This window comes from Panicum virgatum, chromosome 9N (genome assembly GCF_016808335.1).
Source record: "Panicum virgatum strain AP13 chromosome 9N, P.virgatum_v5, whole genome shotgun sequence".
Taxonomy (NCBI): domain Eukaryota; kingdom Viridiplantae; phylum Streptophyta; class Magnoliopsida; order Poales; family Poaceae; genus Panicum; species Panicum virgatum.
Window position 1 is genome coordinate 3,168,243 of NC_053153.1, and position 17,154 is coordinate 3,185,396.

Below are 17,154 nucleotides of genomic sequence, written 5' to 3' on the forward strand. Positions count from 1 at the left end.
CATCCAATTAACCCAAACCAAAACCCTCGCAAAACCTCTCCCCACCCCCACCTCCGCCATTTTCAACCGGGCGGCGACAACCGCCACCGCCACCTCGCCCTCCAATGCGGCAGTAGCTCCGCCGCCTCACCCAGCGAAGCGATGGCCCTCTCCGCCGCGCTCCGCGTCCCGCTCCCGCGCCTCCTCTTCCTCGGCCCCTCCGCCTCCGTCCTCCGCGCCGCATCCCGCCGCCGCACCGCTGCGGCCCCCGCGGCCGCACTCCGCTTCCTCACCTCCTCGTCCCCCAGGTCCGCGCCCTTCTCCTCGCGATCCGCGCGCCCCCTCCGCTCTCGCCGGCGCGACCGTGACGGCGATGGGCGCGCGGCGGCAGCCGGCGGGGGCGTGGGCGGCGGCGGGGAGGGCGACGGAGGGGGCGTGGCGGTCAAGGAACGGGTTGTGCCCGTGGAGCTGCACAAGGAGGCCACGGAGGCATACATGGCGTACGCCATGTCCGTACTGCTCGGCCGCGCGCTCCCTGACGTCCGCGACGGGCTCAAGCCCGTGCACCGCAGGATACTGTGAGCTCTCGCCCTTCTCTTCCCTTTCGGCAAAACTGCTCACAAGCTAACTCCCGGTGTCCCTGTTTGTTAATATAAGCTATGTCGAACCTGATGTGGGTTTAGAAGCTTGCACTCATTAGTTTTAACAATTTTGTTAACATCACGTTATATTGGAATTATGTGTGACATAAGCTTTTGAGTTGTACAGACTGCTTAAATGCTATTGTGATTGGTGGGAGAATGGAAAACTCTACAACACACACGGATATGGAATAGGGAGGCCAGTTAGTGTTCATAGTTTGCTTTCAGAAAGTTTACATTATAGTTACAGCCCATGCTATAGCTGTGAAGTGCACCTAGATGGCTAGATATGTCTCGTTTCTTTTTTTTCACTTGTGTGTTGGATAGTTGTGAAATATCTTTAATTGTTCAATTCAAGGGAGATGCTATTTAGACATGGATACTCTACTAAATCATTTAGGAGAGGCCTCTTTGGTCCATGCAGCATTATCAACTTGTCTATGCCTCATTTGGAATGTGGGAATTCCATGGAAACAATACTTTTTTCCATTGCAATCACTTTGGCAAATAACTACGTCATATCTCGTATGACTTTCTTCTGGAAAGTCTTACCTGGTCTTAGACTACCCTTCTCAACAATGCAGGGTGGTTGTTATGACCTGTATTCTGGATATTACCCTCTTCTGAAACAGTTTCATGTTTATTTACCATCTAAATGTCTTACCCTAACAATTCTGATTGTTATCACTAGAGCTTATTGTCAAGAAACTTGCAAGACACATACAACACTATTCATATAACCGACTAGCTCTTACATTTTACTGCATAGTTCGCCTCTGGTCCTTTTACTGTTCTTATTCCATCCCATTTGGGTGATTTCTAAAATCTGTCTGCAGCTATGCCATGCATGAGATGGGTCTTGCGTCTCGTAGGCCATTCAGAAAATGTGCCAGAGTTGTTGGTGAGGTATGCAAGCAGGAACTTGTATTCATTATCTAATTCTGGGAGATTCAAATCGCATTATGTGTTTTTATCTTCTCTGCTGCATTACACTTTCAGTTTTGAAAAAAAAAAGCTTATCTCCACCTCCCTGGGCGTAGGTTGGGACTTTGCCAAGGAGTGCAAACCAAAATTGTTCTGTTTGCGTGCACATGGGTGGGTTTAGTCATCAACTCCAATGGAAAAGAGGCACACTATTTATCAACCTCTTAGTATGGATAAACTCTGATTTTATGGTCTGTATGCATGTTGTGTTGTCTTGAGCTGGCGGTCCTCCCTTCAGAAGACAGCAGTGATATTAATAAAATGTCAACACCTTCAAATTCAAATATCTATGTTAATAAATATCTGGGAACTTAGTCTGTCTTAAATCCCAAAACTTGCCCAAAGATTTCAGAATAAGATCTTGAGGTGTTTTGCTGGTAGGCATGCTGCCTCAGTTAGTTGGCTCAAAAGGACATTGATTCTTCGTTTCTAAGTTAGATTCAATATTTGGTTGGGCAATGGCAGAACACCTGCTAACTCATTGATATTTGGTGATGAAATCGCATAGGGTACAATTTGGAAGTCCACCTAGTGGCGTTAGATGGCCTTCACAAAAGGAGTAGTGATAGTGTGAACTTGTGATGTGAAGGAACTTGCATTTGTATCTTAATTCACTATGATTTTATGATTATTTTTTTTGCATTTTTTACTGATCATTTTTTATGTGAGCCTGGTCGACTTGATTTCAATTGTGACATGGAGGACATGAAACCTTGTGGTCAGATAATGTTACAGGGAGGGTGACATTCATAAACTAAAACCATCATCCAACTTTTCGTTAGCTTTCAAAACTATGGAGTTGTATATGTGTATCTGTCTGCCTTATATAAAACTGCAGCTTTCAGCGATACCTTTTTTGCCTGTTTGGTATACCCTCGTTGATTTTTCCTTGTTTTTGCAGGTACTAGGTAAGTTTCATCCTCATGGAGATACAGCTGTATATGATAGCTTGGTGAGGATGGCTCAGGTAAAATACTATGGAAGTTATTTGATCAATGAGCCGGTGCATTGTTTATCTGTTTACAGGAGAGACATCAAGTAAGGTCTAAACTGAATAAAAATAGTACTCTGTGGTCAGCTCTTTGCATCAAAGCTCTTAATATAATTCCTGGCACCCTATCAGTTAATATGAAAAGAACAGTAACAGTTTACTTCATTCTAGACAGAGCCTTACAAGTCGCATTCTACTTAAATGTTTCATTTATATTTTTGCTACCAATGTTATTGGGACAATCCGTAGTCTACTATTTTGCATCCCAGTTTCCGATAATGTTTGTTGGAACTCAATAATTTTAAGGTATTCCAACTTGAGTTTTCACATATCCATCCTGCATACGATTCAAGTTATTATGCCTGATTTTCACATTTTTGTAAACTACAAGCTTCTCCTCCTTTTTTGACATGCTATCTTGCAGGATTTTTCGATGAGGTACCCGCTTGTACAAGGACATGGAAATTTTGGCTCGATAGATGCAGATCCTCCTGCTGCAATGCGATACACAGAGTGCCGCTTGGATGTAAATTAATTTGAATTTTGTTTACTCAGATAGCATCAGAAATATTTTATTTGCATAAGAATTGTCTGAAATATTTGTTAGAACTTAATTATGTTCTGCTAAGTTTGTTGATTATGCACTTCATTCATCCCTACTAAGAATATCTGAACGCCATTTTGTCCCTAAACACTGCAATTTATTTTTCTGGATGGGAATAAACACTAAAAATTGTTCATATTAAACACTATTGCCTGAAACAATGAACCTCGATATATCAAATCATTTTTATATTGTCTATTTGTCTATTAGAAAAGCTCTACTGCAGAATGACATTCTTATTTTTGTGCAGCCACTATCAGAAGCCATGTTCTTGACTGATCTGGAGCTGAATACAGTATATCTTTTCACTTTTGATGTCTTTCTCTGTGAGCTGTTGCATGAGATTCTGTTTTTCCCATCCGTTTCATGCTGCTTTTTGTTATTTTACAGGTTGATTTCGTACCCAACTTTGATAACTCACAGAAGGAGCCATCTCTGCTGCCAGCTCGTGTTCCATCTCTATTGTTGAATGGTTCTTCTGGGATTGCGGTATGTGTTTGTATTCACTTTATACACGTGCTACTAAGTCAGACATTTATTTATGCAAAAATGGGATTCTTTCGGTTGTTTAAATTGTTTCAGGTCGGAATGGCAACAAACATTCCTCCTCATAATCTGGGGGAGCTTGTTGATGCACTTTCTGTTATAATTCAAAACCCTGAAGCCACAGTGAGTAACTTGTACCATATATCATTATGAGTTCAGTATTATGTACGCCTGTTTGTATGCATGATATTATTACCACTTTTCATATCTCGTCGCAAAATCATTGGAATTATGTTGTTGACTGTGAAAGTAACATTAGCAGAACAGTAATCTCTAGTTTTAGTTTGTTTGCTATAGATGACTGTCACGTGTTCAGATGACTAGGCCACATGGGTATATGATTAGCACTTGAGCTCGTCCAGTTATGTGCACTTTTGTGTTCTGTTTCTTAACTGCATTTTTGTGCTCTGTTTCTTAACTGCACTTTTTTGTTCTGTTTCTTTCATATGAAAGCTCCAAGAACTACTGGAATGCATGCCTGGTCCTGACTTCCCTACAGGAGGGATAATCCTAGGAAATCAAGGGTACAATATTTTCTTTTTTATCCTGTCATTCTCTTCGACTTCTGTGGTAACCCTTTGTTCTGTGTATCCAATCCCTGCCCCTCCCCTTAAATAGTATTTTGGAAGCCTATAAATCTGGACGTGGCCGAATTGTTGTGAGAGGAAAGACTGACATATTAACCATTGATGAAAAAAGCAAGAGCACAGCTATAATCATTAAAGAGGTATGAGTTAGGGATCTTGTGTTTGGAGCTGTGTCTCTGACATCTCTTTACTTGTTCTTTTGGCAGTTCTCTATACCTGCTTAGTCGCTGGAGGGCATGCACTTTCTAATTTCTACATTTGCATGCAGATTCCATACCAAGCTAACAAAGCCACTCTCGTGGAAAAGATAGCTGAACTTGTTGAAGAGAAGGTAATTTCATTTGGGGCAGATTTAGTTGTCTGGTTTGTCTTAACCCGAGCCTATTCTATGATGAATTTAAGATATTTCGAGTACCATGATTGAGGCATTAAAAATTCTACTCTTATTGTATTTCTCAAGTGCAGGTGTTGGAAGGTATAAGTGATATCCGGGATGAAAGTGACCGCACTGGAATGCGTGTAGTAATTGAGGTTTGTGCCACCCTTTTTCATTTCTATCTGTTGTGTTGAGGTTATCTCTTTTGGTTACGACTGAGCTTCCTTGAGTACTGGGCTTTTAATGTTCTTTTTGTTGATGTGTAATACTTATTTTTTCCCTTATACCGTGCTTCAGCTGAAAAGAAGTGCAGATCCTGCCATTGTCCTGAACAACTTGTATCGTCATACAGCTCTGCAGTCTAGCTTTAGCTGCAACATGGTAGCGTAAGTACACTTAAAACTATTTTTGAAATTCAGTAATAATATTATTTGTACATTTGGTCTTGTGTTCTATTGCAAATAGGGAAACAACTTATTCATATGGTGCTTGCAATTTGTACATTTTCTTGATGTTGCTACCACAAAAAGACATGGCAGTGAACAGAAAATTTTCTTATCTTTATTTCATTCAGAAACGACTGTGCTATCCTGTTTTATAGGATAATAATATTATTTCTACATGCTAGTTAAATGCTACAGTTCTTGAATCAAATAAATATCTCTTCCTCTTCTTGCTTTTAAATTTGTAATGAGAATTATCATCCTAATGTTTAATGCTCAAAATCTGTGTCATGAGGGAACAGCAAAATTTAACTACATTTGAAATGATGTACTTGCAACAGAATAATTTTGGATTCAGTTAATCGGAAACTAGAAAATGTTTCAATGCTCTCATGTTAACATATCTAGCTTCAAGAGTACCAACACCTTGATATCTACACAATTAAATACATAATTTTTAAAAAAAACAAAAATAATTGTTTCGCCAAAAGAGCAGACGAAATTGTAGTAACCACCTGTAGGTACTTCGCCTCATTCAAATACATTTGTGAAATATGTCAGTAAAGCCGCCATAAGATAATTAGCACTACATCCTATAGAAAAAGCTTGTAGATTTCTGCGTATTTGTCATTGAACAGTCTTGGAATCATGATGCTAGCTATTTACGTAAGGCAAAAGCTGGCATTGATGGTCTCATATCCACCCCTTATGGCACTTGTAAAATATCATAGATGCTGATCTTCATCTTTGAGCTCTTCTAAATCTTCTGATTGAAATGACGACACTAAATTATTCTCATATTGCTAACTGTAGGAAAGTAGGATGCGTATAATGTGGTCGATGTATTGCATTGAGCCCCTTGGGCGGTATATATAGGAGTACACGGCTTGGAGGGCAAGTAGCCTCTCCTAGAGATAAGGAAGGTTATCCTGGGATTACAATCAATCCTAAACTAACCATATCCGGAGTTGCCTAATATACTCTAACATCCCCCCCGCAGTCGTAGCGGTAGCAACACGAACGGTCAGACTGGAGAACAATGGAGACATACCCCCCTACAGTTGGAACGCCGGTGCGAAAGCTTTGACTGGAGACTCATGCAGATGATAGCCCTTTAGTGCCGGAGTAGCCGAAGTCGAGGTGGACGTGGTCGAAGCCGTGGAGGGGGCACGGTGGAGGGGGCGCGGGTCGAAGCGTCGTCGAGGTGCTCGAGTACACAAACTCTGCAGCTTCTGGCCGAAGACAGCAGCAGGACGGTGCGGCGGATGACGATGGTAGACGGCGCGGTTTGCGACTTAGGTCACGCTCAGGATAGGGGTGCCGACGGCGCAGGTTGCAGCAAGTGTCGCTCTCAGATCAGGGGTGGCAACGACGTCTTCCTTCAGGAACATCGGCGGCGATGTCCGCGTGAGAACGGCTGGAGGCGCGGAGGCGGATCGAGCGCCTTCTTGACGAAGACAGGCAGCGAGTGGCGCCACCGCCTGAAAAGGCGACGACACCGGTAGGGTGGCTTGATCACGAACGTCGTCGCTGCAGCCTGGAGGGCGCAGCAACAAGCTCGTCCTTCGGGAGTGTCGACGATGAACGGCGACGAACAACAGGGCGACGCAAACCCGATCTCTGATCGGGAAAAAAAGAAACACAGCAGCAGGAGGACCATGTGTACATCTCGGGTGCCCCTAGCGATTAGCCCCTCCTTCACCCTCATCCTTATCTCCCCACGCAAGAGAGAGAAAGGCAGGCAGTGTAGAGCAAACCAGCGGCACTCGACGACGGCCACCTACGCAGAAGCAGCGGCCCCCACGGCGGCGCCTGGTGGCCTCCATGTTGACGCCCGGTGGCCCCACGCGGAGCAGCCCTGGACGCGGGCGGCGACCGCCCGCGCGGAGGGGGCGGCCCGCATCCACGCGCTCGGCTGCAGCCACACGCGAGGAGGCAGCGGCGCCCACGGCGGCCCCCATCCGCGCGCCCGGCGGCTGGCTCCACACGAAGCGGCCCTGGACGCGGACGGCGCCCGCCCGCGCGGAGGGGGCGGCCCGCATCCATGCGCTCGGCGGCAGCCACACGCGAGGATGCAGCGGCACCCACGGCGGCCCCCATCCGCGCGCCCGGCGGCTGGCTCCACACGGAGCGGCCCTGGACGCGGACGGCGCCTGCCCGCGCGGAGGGGCCGGCCCGCATCCATGCTCTTGGCGGCGGTCACCCGCGAGGAGTTAGGGCCCTCTGCTGCTGCGAAACCACGACGGCGCGGCGGATTAGAGCGATCCGCGCGCATCCTACTAGGGCGCGGCCCCCGGTGGAGATCGATCTCCCCGGGGGCGGCGGCGGAAGCCTAGGTCAAAACCCTAACTCGTGATACCATGTAGGAAAGTAGGATGCGTATAATGTGGTCGATATATTGCATTGAGCCCCTTGGGCGGTATATATAGGAGTACACGACTTGGAGGGCAAGTAGCCTCTCCTAGAGATAAGGAAGGTTATCCTGGGATTACAATCAATCCTAAACTAACCATATCCGGAGTTGCCTAATATACTCTAACACTAACATTGCAACTTAGGACAGGATCCACTTTGCATTTTCAATTCTCATGTCTTGTTTATTCTTCTTGATCTGTACAGTATACTTGATGGACAGCCAAAGTTAATGGGACTGAAAGAAATTCTTCAGGTGCTGTTATGTTAATTAATTAATCAATAATTGTTATTATTTTTGCACAGAATCATGTATGTTGATTTTACAAGTTGCATGCTGATGTGTTATATCTTATGTGGGGCTTGTTTTAATAACCAAGTAAAGGACATAAAACTTAAAATACCTTGAAACCAACTAGCATTGGATACATTTATATACATAATCTTCAAGATTTCATCTTTGATAAATAAAAAACAGATGTAGCTGTATCTGTCAAGGAGCTAGCATCCTGCAGTGCAGCCCAACGTTTTTGTTAGTTGACTTTTACCTCAGAATAAAGTGTCTAGCAACAGTAGGTGGTCTATGCCACTTGTTTTCAATGCATTTGTGGAGGGCCCATATAGCAATTTCAATACTAATTACATTCACTGTTAGATATTAGGTATTCAAATGGAGTGTATGTTAACTGCAAGGGATGTTTTGTTTGTCACCAGTACTTAAATAGCAAGGGCCACAGAACTGATGGGTTCAAGCTGAGCCTATATCATGTTCCTAACAAGTGTGTACTTGACATCTCCACACTAATGTCATAGCCTTTACTGCTTATATTTGCATTTGATCATTTTCTTAAACATATGTTACATTTCCTGTACATAGTCTGTGGTTGCTGGCATAATCTTTATGAACCTCAGATTTAATTGCCCATTTTAAGCTTTGTGTCTGCTTCAGGCGTTCCTCGACTTTCGATGTTCTGTTATCGAAAGGCGTGCAAGATTTAAGCTTTCACAAGCCCTAGAAAGAAAACATATTGTGGAGGTAAATTGATTTAGGTCGCTTAGCTTCTTTGGACATTGAAAGGTCGATGATTTATTTACTTTGTGCAGGGCATTGTTGTTGGCCTCGACAATTTGGATGTTGTGATTCAAATAACACGAGAAACTTCAAACCATGCTGCAGCAACAGAAGCTTTAGTCAAGGGTAACTAAGCTAGTTGCCTTAAACTTTGCTCCAATGAAGCAAATTGCTTAAGGAATTCTAAGTCCTTGATGTTCCATGATGGAGTCAAGCAATTTTTTCCTCTTAACTATGGACAATCTAAACCTGCGCAGTTTTCCATTCAATGTCCCTTGGACATTAAAACTTGACACACAAAAAACCTGATGATAGAGAGATCATAAAATACTATAACAGATTTGTTTCATTTTCGTATATTTAATCTGAAATTACATATGCAGGATTTGGTCTTTCTGAGAAGCAAGCTGATGCTCTGTTGGACATCACACTAAGGAAGCTTACTTTCCTTGAGGTTTCTGCTTTTGAATTTTAGTATTTGCAGTAATTTGGTTAAAGTCGGTTCCTATTTCTCCTACCTGAAGGAACTAAACGGACCTCGTATTTTTGCAGCGGAAAAAGTTTGTTGATGAAGCTAAAACTTTGTCAGAGGAAATTTCTAAGTTAAATGACCTTCTGTCAAGCAAGAAGCTTATCTTCCAGGTTCGACATTTCCAACCATTTACAAACATTTCAATTCATTCTGTATGCACGTTTATCTGCTGTATATATAGCATATTATCTTCTGAACTGAATGAACACCTTTCTTGAGAATTGGAGGATTGCAAATGATTTAACATGGGTCTAATACTTTGTGTGCAATCTGCAATGTTAGTAAATAATCGCTGTAACTTGAAAGGACATGATACTTGGCCATAAAATTGGCTGTTTTCCCATTATCTTACCATAAGCCGCTGCCCACCAGGCTCTGGATAAAGGACTTAAACAAGTGCTACTGTACAGTAGGTTTTACTAAAGCACTAAGCTGTGTCATTTACAACCGTTCATTGTTTTATTATGAAATTGTTTGATCAACGTTACATGCTCGTTATTGTTCTTCCTTGATTGATGTTGCTGCATTGCTTTTATGGAGAACATAATTGATGAGGAACCAATGTTTTTGCTTCTATCTTTGATGCTATTTTACCTTTTTCCCTATTGAACATAGTTGGAGGCTTGGAGCAAATTCGAGGCTCCATGAAGTCAACACATCTTCACGTAGTTTCTGTTAATGTGCTTTAGTTCTTACACTCATGTTATTGAACACTGTTTTCGAGTCCTTTGTATAAGAGTATATCTGTGTTGTTAATAACTTATCTTGATCCTGACTTTGTATTTCTGATCTTAATTGTTCATCCTGTTGTTTTAGCTTATTCATCAAGAAGCTGCTGATTTGAAAAACAAGTTTTCTACACCCCGACGTTCTTTGATAGATGATTCAGTTAACATTGAAGTTGATGATATTGACATCATTCCAAACGAGGAAATGCTTTTGGTGCGAACATTTGTCCATTCTTACATTCGTGTTATCCAACATAGTTTTATCATTAATCATTAGTCCATTTTGTTTTTTGTTTTTGTCTCACTTCAACTGATCAAACATCTATCACCTGAAGATTCTTAGTGAGAAAGGCTATGTGAAGCGGATGAACCCCAACACATTCAATTTGCAAAATCGAGGAACCATAGGAAAATCTGTTGGAAAGATGCGAATGAATGACACTGCATCTGATTTCATTGTCTGCCAGACACATGATCATGTTCTTTATTTCAGGTATGTGAACCAGGAGAAATTTCTTAATACATTGCCTTCTTAATGAGTACATCTTTTAGCATCTTTGGAATTTCTTTACTGTTAAGGTTTCTATGATGAGATTAAATCCATTTTACATAAGGTACATTAATTTCTCAACTAGAAAGGATCTTGAACCTACAAGTTATACTCCTGTAATTTGTTTGTTGCTTTTGACAGTTTACTTGGATGTCTTGTACTCAAGTGAATATATATTTCTCAACTCTCATGCAATTGTCATGGTGTTTATTCTCAGTGACAAGGGCATAGTATACTCAGCACGTGCTTATAAGATACCAGAATCTACGAGAACTGCTACTGGAACTCCTTTGGTACAGGTACAGTGATAAATGTTAATTTGGACTAATGAAACTCAGGAGCTGATATGCTGACCTTTGCTACTTCGTCATTGTTTAGCTGCTACCATTATCCGATGGAGAACGAATAACCTCCATCATTCCTGTGAGTGAATTTGGTGAAGACCAATATCTAGTGATGCTCACCGTTAATGGCTACATCAAGAAAGTTCCTCTTAATGCTTTTTCATCGATCAGATCTTCAGGGATCATATCAATTCAACTGGTATACCCTCTCATGTGCTTGCATCTCTTACACATAGCATACTTTTGGGTCATTGTTAAAATGTGGTACAACTTTTTATTCAATAATTGGCAAATGTTAGGTTCCTGGTGATGAGCTCAAATGGGTCCGTCGCTGTGGCAATGATGACCTGGTTGCATTGGCTTCACAAAAGGGGAAGGTTATAGTCAACTCATGCGATAAGGTAGGCTACAAACAAACATACATCTCGGTGATAAACTGATAATTGTATTGGTTGGTATGTTATTTACCCAATGGGAACTACTAGCAGGTTTATATTTTAAGTGTAGCTCCTTGGGATAAGCATTAAGTAATATCACAAAAAGTACACTTTTCCGGTAAACTATCAATCATTACCTTTTTTTCATTTTACAAATGATTTTGATGTCAAAGTAGCAATTATGTATAGGGTATCAGTAAATTCAGTTTTTTATGTCATTCAAATATGTTTGCATGACCACATGTGGATGTGCCTGCCATTTTTGGGTTGCTCTTAAATTATTTTCTTATATATTATTTACTATGCTTTACCCAGATTCGTCCCCTGGGAAGGAATACAAGGGGTGCTGGTGCGATGAAGCTAAAAGAAGGTGATAAGATGGCAGCCATGGATATAATTCCATCAACAGTGGACAAAATGCCTGAAAGTTATAGCAGCAGGTAATTTCATATATAGTTTCGGTCTTTGGGAAATTATCTAGTAACTGGCAGTGCCTAATATGGGTTTATAAAGTTTTATTAAAAAGAACAGACCCAGTGCTGGTAGCTCCCACGTGAGTGGGGTCTAGGGGCAGGAATAACTGAGGCAAGCCTTTCCCCTGCATGCAGGGAGGCCGCGTCGAACCTAGGACCTTTTGGCTCAGTGGGGTGACTTTAACCACTGCGCGAGGCCTGTCCTTCGGTTTATAAAATTTTATTAGCTTTACAAAATGTGAGAAGAGTTTGACCATATTCTAAATCCTGAAAAATCCTTAACCAACCTTTTGCTTTCCTCAGAATTGGTTTACTGTTCATTAAACTTAGTTTCTACTTCCTGTTTCAAAGTCATATTAGTTTATGTATCTTCTCAGTTTGGATAATTCCTGTACTCTAGTACTGAACAATTTTGTTGTTAAATTATGAACGGCCACTCCAGGGTCAGAGATCGGAGTCCTCCATGGCTGCTTTTTATAGCTGAAAATGGTATTGGGAAACGGGTGCCCTTAAATGCATTCCGGCAATCAAGATTCAACGTTGTAGGTTTGGTAGGCTACAAGGTATAGTTAGCTTTTGCTCATCAGTTCATAAGTATTCTAAAAAAGTTCATAAGTATTCTAAAATCAGTGCTTTTGACTTGAAAACTTATTATAATGATGCATGGTTACTTTCTTGCTTCTTATGTACATTAAGAACCTTGATGTGCTTTGAAAGTTGAGGTGTGTGTTATATCATGCTATTTGACCTGATCAATCTGTTATGTTCTATTTTGTCTTTGCAGCTTCCAGCAGATTGTCGCTTAGCCGCTGTATTTGTTGCTGGTCTTTCACTCGGTGGTACAATTTCTCAACTTGTTCCCCTTTTTCATTGTTTTTATCTGTGTTACCCGGACACCCGTGTCTTAATTTTTTTGCCGAGTCAGATACCCCGCACCCGTGTCGGATTCCGACACCCGTGTCGGATTCCAAGTGTTATTTGCCGTGTCCCAAAAAATTCTAACGAATCGGACACCTGCACCCGAGTCGGATATCGACACCCGCACCCGTGTCCATGTAACACTGGTTTTTATTTGCTTAACCACACACTGTTTCATACACCCATCATGACATTTGCTGTTGCCTGTGAATTCAATCGTAGATGATGGTGAAAGTGATGAGCAGGTTGTTTTAGTTAGCCAGAGCGGCACTGTAAACAGAATCAAGGTTAAAGATATATCCATCCAGTCTCGTTATGCGAGGTGAGTTAGATGCTATATAAAAGCCTGTAGTTTATTCGATTCTTTTCGAGTTAGATACTGTGATAATAGTTAATTTGTTTTTTCGGACTTTACTTTTTATGTTGCCCAATTGTTTCATCATGCTCTACTTTTGTTGGGCAACCCAGGGGAGTAATTCTGATGAGGCTGGAGCATGCTGGAAAGACACAGTCAGCTTCACTGATATCTGCAGCGGCAGCAGAAGTCGCTGAAGATTAATCTTGCTCCCAAGAGGCAAGTAGTTAGTCTAAAGTTAAAGCCCTGGGTGTGCACCGCATGGCAATACATTGAGCATGCATTTGAGGTTAATCCTGTCACCAGTAGGATTCAGTGATTTAGTTCCCACGCCAAAGGCTGGCGCAGTTAGTAGCTGATGATTTGGTGGATAGATCTCCTGTGGCCATTAACCTGTCAAGAGATGTAGGTTTTGTCAACACAGTATTCATGCGATGTGTGGTGGATGTAAAATGGCACGTTGGCTTGCAAAATTTTACCCCTCTACGGTATTTCCTCTTGGATTGGCCTTGGCTCCGATAAAATATAAGTTTCGGATGTGTTCATTGAACGTCTTAATATTTCTCGTTTCATCAAGGCAAAGAGCAATTATCAGCCACCTGAAAGGTCGAACCGAGTTCAGCATGTTTAAATTTGGCATAATTGGTTCCAAGACAATCCTTGTTACAGTCGAAATCTTTACAAGCCAGATTTGTGTTGGATTTAGCATGGCAAAAGCTGCATTTTTGCTTCAGTTATGTAGGTGAAAGAAACGTGACCCAAGCTGAAGTGGCATGCAGCCGCACATTTTTTTTCCAGGACACATATGGAGTATGGAAGAATGAAGAATCTCAAAAACATTAGGGAGCACGAAAAAAATCTCGTAACGCAACGTGATACTGCATACTGGCACGCATTCCTCCAACCAATTAGCTCAACGGAACTCTTTTAGCTGTTTGGTTCGAAACATCTCAAGACCCAAATTACACAAAAACAATTTAACTGTTAAATCTTAACCAAAGCTCAATAACTATTGAGCTCAGGGCATACACCTTACATACGGGAATAGCAACCCAACCTAATATCCAGAAATATCATCCAAAAGCTCCTAGATGATCCAAACCTCTTGACAACTTAGGACTGCAAGGTAATCAAACAGACAAGATGAGCAAAGCAACCAACAATTTCTGTGAAAATGACATCACATTCAACTGGCATAATTGTTTGCGGTCACTACTTAGAATGTTTAGCGTACCTTGCTGGCAATGTTGCTGGACAGCCAGTCCAGGCCTTCATACAATCCCTCACCAGTTGTAGCACAGGTGCTTTGAATGTACCTGTCAGCAAGATTAAAGTCGTCGATAAGTCCTCAGCTGTACTATGTCAAGCAGAAGTGCAGAAATACAACACTGATGATCGTTTCTATTACCAGTGACGCTGGCGAAGTGAATGCAGTCCAAGCTTATCAGTAATCTCAGCAGCGTTCATAGCATTTGGAAGATCTTGCTTGTTAGCAAACACAAGCAAAACAGCATCGCGTAACTCATCCTGCAATCAGTAACATATCCATTGCTGTGAGCACACAACCACATACCAGTGGAAAGATTCTTTAAGAGCACAGGGATTTACCTCATTCAGCATTCGGTGGAGCTCATCCCTGGCTTCAACAACACGGTCCCTATCGTTGCTGTCCACAACGAAGATGAGACCCTGTGTGTTCTGGAAGTAATGCCTCCACAGCGGCCTGATCTGTTTTCAGGCGATGTGAATTAAAATTTAATAGTTGAGAGAAATACAACTAACCAATTTTAAAATAAAATTGAGGAAGATAAAACAGAGGAAGGTATACTGTATTTTTCATAGCGAAAAAGAGGCACACCAAGCAATATAAAACCATCCATTGGAAAAAAAAAATCAGCACGACATATCGGTAACAATGCTATAGAATGAAGTGGCTAGACAAGCATAATTTCCAAATGGAAGTTGCAGAGCATATAATCTCCATACCTTGTCCTGACCCCCGACATCCCAGACAGTGAAGCTGATGTTCTTGTACTCCACAGTTTCAACATTGAATCCTGTATTTGAAAGTCGGCCAATGTTGAGAAAAGGAGATCACAGAATGTCACAACTTACAATTCATGTTTGGGCGAAGCTACTTCTCGACAAGAGCAGTTTGGTTTCAAGAGAACAGTTTTAAAAGGGTATGTCGTGTCAAAGCATGAAAGCAAGTATTAATTTGCCGATAGATATTATTCTTCACTTTACTGTATTCCAGTAAATCTGGTGTACATTGGAATGGGCATAACTTCCCATCTGTGAGCTAAAGCGGCTTTTGTCTGTTCATTAGCTGTTTCAATAATGGAGAGATCTCTGATCTAGCTGAGGTGCTAAATCTCCTATGTCGTGTCAAGCAAGTATTATTTGTGAGAACGTGAAATCTGCATCTACCAGGCATTTGTCAATAGCTATGATTCTTCATTTTATTGTATTCAAGCAGATTCGCTGTTCATCGCAATGACATAACTTCATATCAGCTCCATTTGTCGTTGGAATAATTAAGTGATCACAGCTACCAACAACTTGTGCTCTAGCTGATTAGGTCGAGGCAAAATGCGTCCATGCTTTCTATGAACAGAAATGTTAATTACTCTTGTTTAACAGTTTAGTGTCCAGGGTTGTTTTTTTCAAAAATGGTCAAAATGGTGAGCTGTAATATAGAAATTCAGTTTCCATCAAACTAAGTGGCGGTGGGATTACGCAATCGTTATTTGGAAGGTTTGTCCTGAATTGCAATACTGCAGTCCACAACCAACCTTAATCCAAACATATATTTACGACGCGATGCTCACATAGGCTGAAGCTTACCGATGGTGGGGATGGTGGTCACGATCTCGCCGAGCTTGAGCTTGTAGAGGATGGTGGTCTTTCCGGCGGCGTCGAGCCCCACCATGAGGATCCGCATCTCCTTCTTGGCGAACAGCCGACTGAACAGCTTGGTGAACGTGAGCCCCATCTCTTCCCTCTCGCCTGCAGCGTCGAACTCAAAATCAGAATGATCAATCCATCGCCCGTCCCTCCCACGGGCTCAGGCCGCTAGATCTACGCGCACGGCACCCAGATCCACCTCGGGAACGAGCAACCGCTGAACCTTCCACCGCAGCTCGCGAATCCAACGACCCGACACGAGATCCGCCAGGCGGATCTACAGACAGCCACGCGCGCGCAAACGCACGAGGAGAAGAGAACATTCGCCTAGATCTCGGACGCAGAGGAGCGATCCTCCACGGGGAAGAGCTGGTGGGTGGGAAGGGCGAAGGCTCACCTTTTCGGCGGATCCGATTCGCGGTGAGATCGCCGGCGACGCAGCCGGGGACGGGGGAGGCACCGGCCGGAGGCGGGGAAGGAGAGGCGCTCGGGTGGTTGTTGCTTCTGGCGGAGGTGCGCGTCTCGCCTATTTTATAGAGAAAATTCGATTCATGCCACCACAACTCCGTGAAACAATATGAGATCTAATTTTAAAAAATTGGAGTGGCATAGATCCAACTCACCCTATTTTATACGGGGCCAGAGGAGCGAGCCCACCATTGTGCCGCGGGGTCGCGTCAACCGAACGCGTCTCACCTCCACCGCAGCTACACGAGGAAAAACACTTTTGGAAGCGTGACGCGGATCAGAGGGAGAATTTGGCAAAATTTGTGTTACTCGTAGGGACTGTACTGTTTTTGACTTTTTACGATAACAAACTGGAGTGTACTGTTTTTGCATGCTTGTGTAACATATGCTATGAAGTATGAGATAAACAAATATGAGCTACAGTGAAAACTCACGAGCTTTTTGTTTTTGATATGTCTAACGCGGAAAAAATATTCCACGTGGGTATGGTTAAGTTAAAGGCGTCATCCCATAACGCAAGCCATATTTGCATATATTTTCACTCACAGTCCCACCATTATCTCTCGACTTTCTAAACTTTTCTGTTAGATAAACATTATTATCTCTCAATTTTCTAGGCTTTTCCATATTAAAGAAACACCCTAGATCATTAGTTCCGATTTCCTCACCCGGGACTAAAGGGTCTTTGCAGTGAAATAAAAAAATTACTCCATACCTAATAGATTTTGAATCCGCTTTTTGCCTCGTGCATAGCTCCTTACCACCCCATCTACACAACACATACGACACTACTTGGGATGCTTTTTT

At 42.5% G+C, this 17,154-nt stretch overlaps 2 protein-coding genes across 2 annotated transcripts; one reads left to right on the forward strand and one right to left on the reverse strand.

The window, feature by feature from the left end:
* Nucleotides 1-49: 49 nt before the first annotated feature.
* LOC120688000 (probable DNA gyrase subunit A, chloroplastic/mitochondrial) lies at nt 50-13,530 on the forward strand. Its single transcript, XM_039970120.1, has 27 exons — nt 50-557; nt 1,457-1,526; nt 2,506-2,571; nt 3,020-3,121; nt 3,450-3,494; nt 3,590-3,688; nt 3,782-3,868; nt 4,199-4,269; nt 4,364-4,472; nt 4,601-4,663; nt 4,798-4,863; nt 5,006-5,094; nt 7,771-7,819; nt 8,513-8,599; nt 8,668-8,761; nt 9,019-9,089; nt 9,188-9,277; nt 9,984-10,109; nt 10,231-10,388; nt 10,663-10,744; nt 10,824-10,988; nt 11,089-11,190; nt 11,542-11,666; nt 12,142-12,262; nt 12,484-12,538; nt 12,840-12,939; nt 13,086-13,530. The coding sequence occupies exons 1-27, from the start codon at nt 142-144 to the stop codon at nt 13,174-13,176; spliced, it is 2,799 nt and encodes a 932-aa protein (XP_039826054.1). The 5' UTR covers nt 50-141; the 3' UTR covers nt 13,177-13,530.
* Nucleotides 13,531-13,835: 305 nt separating this feature from the next.
* LOC120688001 (ADP-ribosylation factor) lies at nt 13,836-16,404 on the reverse strand. The gene is made up of 7 exons (XM_039970121.1): nt 16,277-16,404; nt 15,820-15,981; nt 14,959-15,029; nt 14,581-14,700; nt 14,381-14,499; nt 14,207-14,288; nt 13,836-14,091 (listed from the first exon to the last, which is right to left on the reverse strand). Exons 2-7 carry the CDS (start codon nt 15,965-15,967, stop codon nt 14,086-14,088), a joined length of 546 nt encoding a protein of 181 aa, XP_039826055.1. The 5' UTR covers nt 15,968-15,981; nt 16,277-16,404; the 3' UTR covers nt 13,836-14,085.
* Nucleotides 16,405-17,154: the final 750 nt, after the last annotated feature.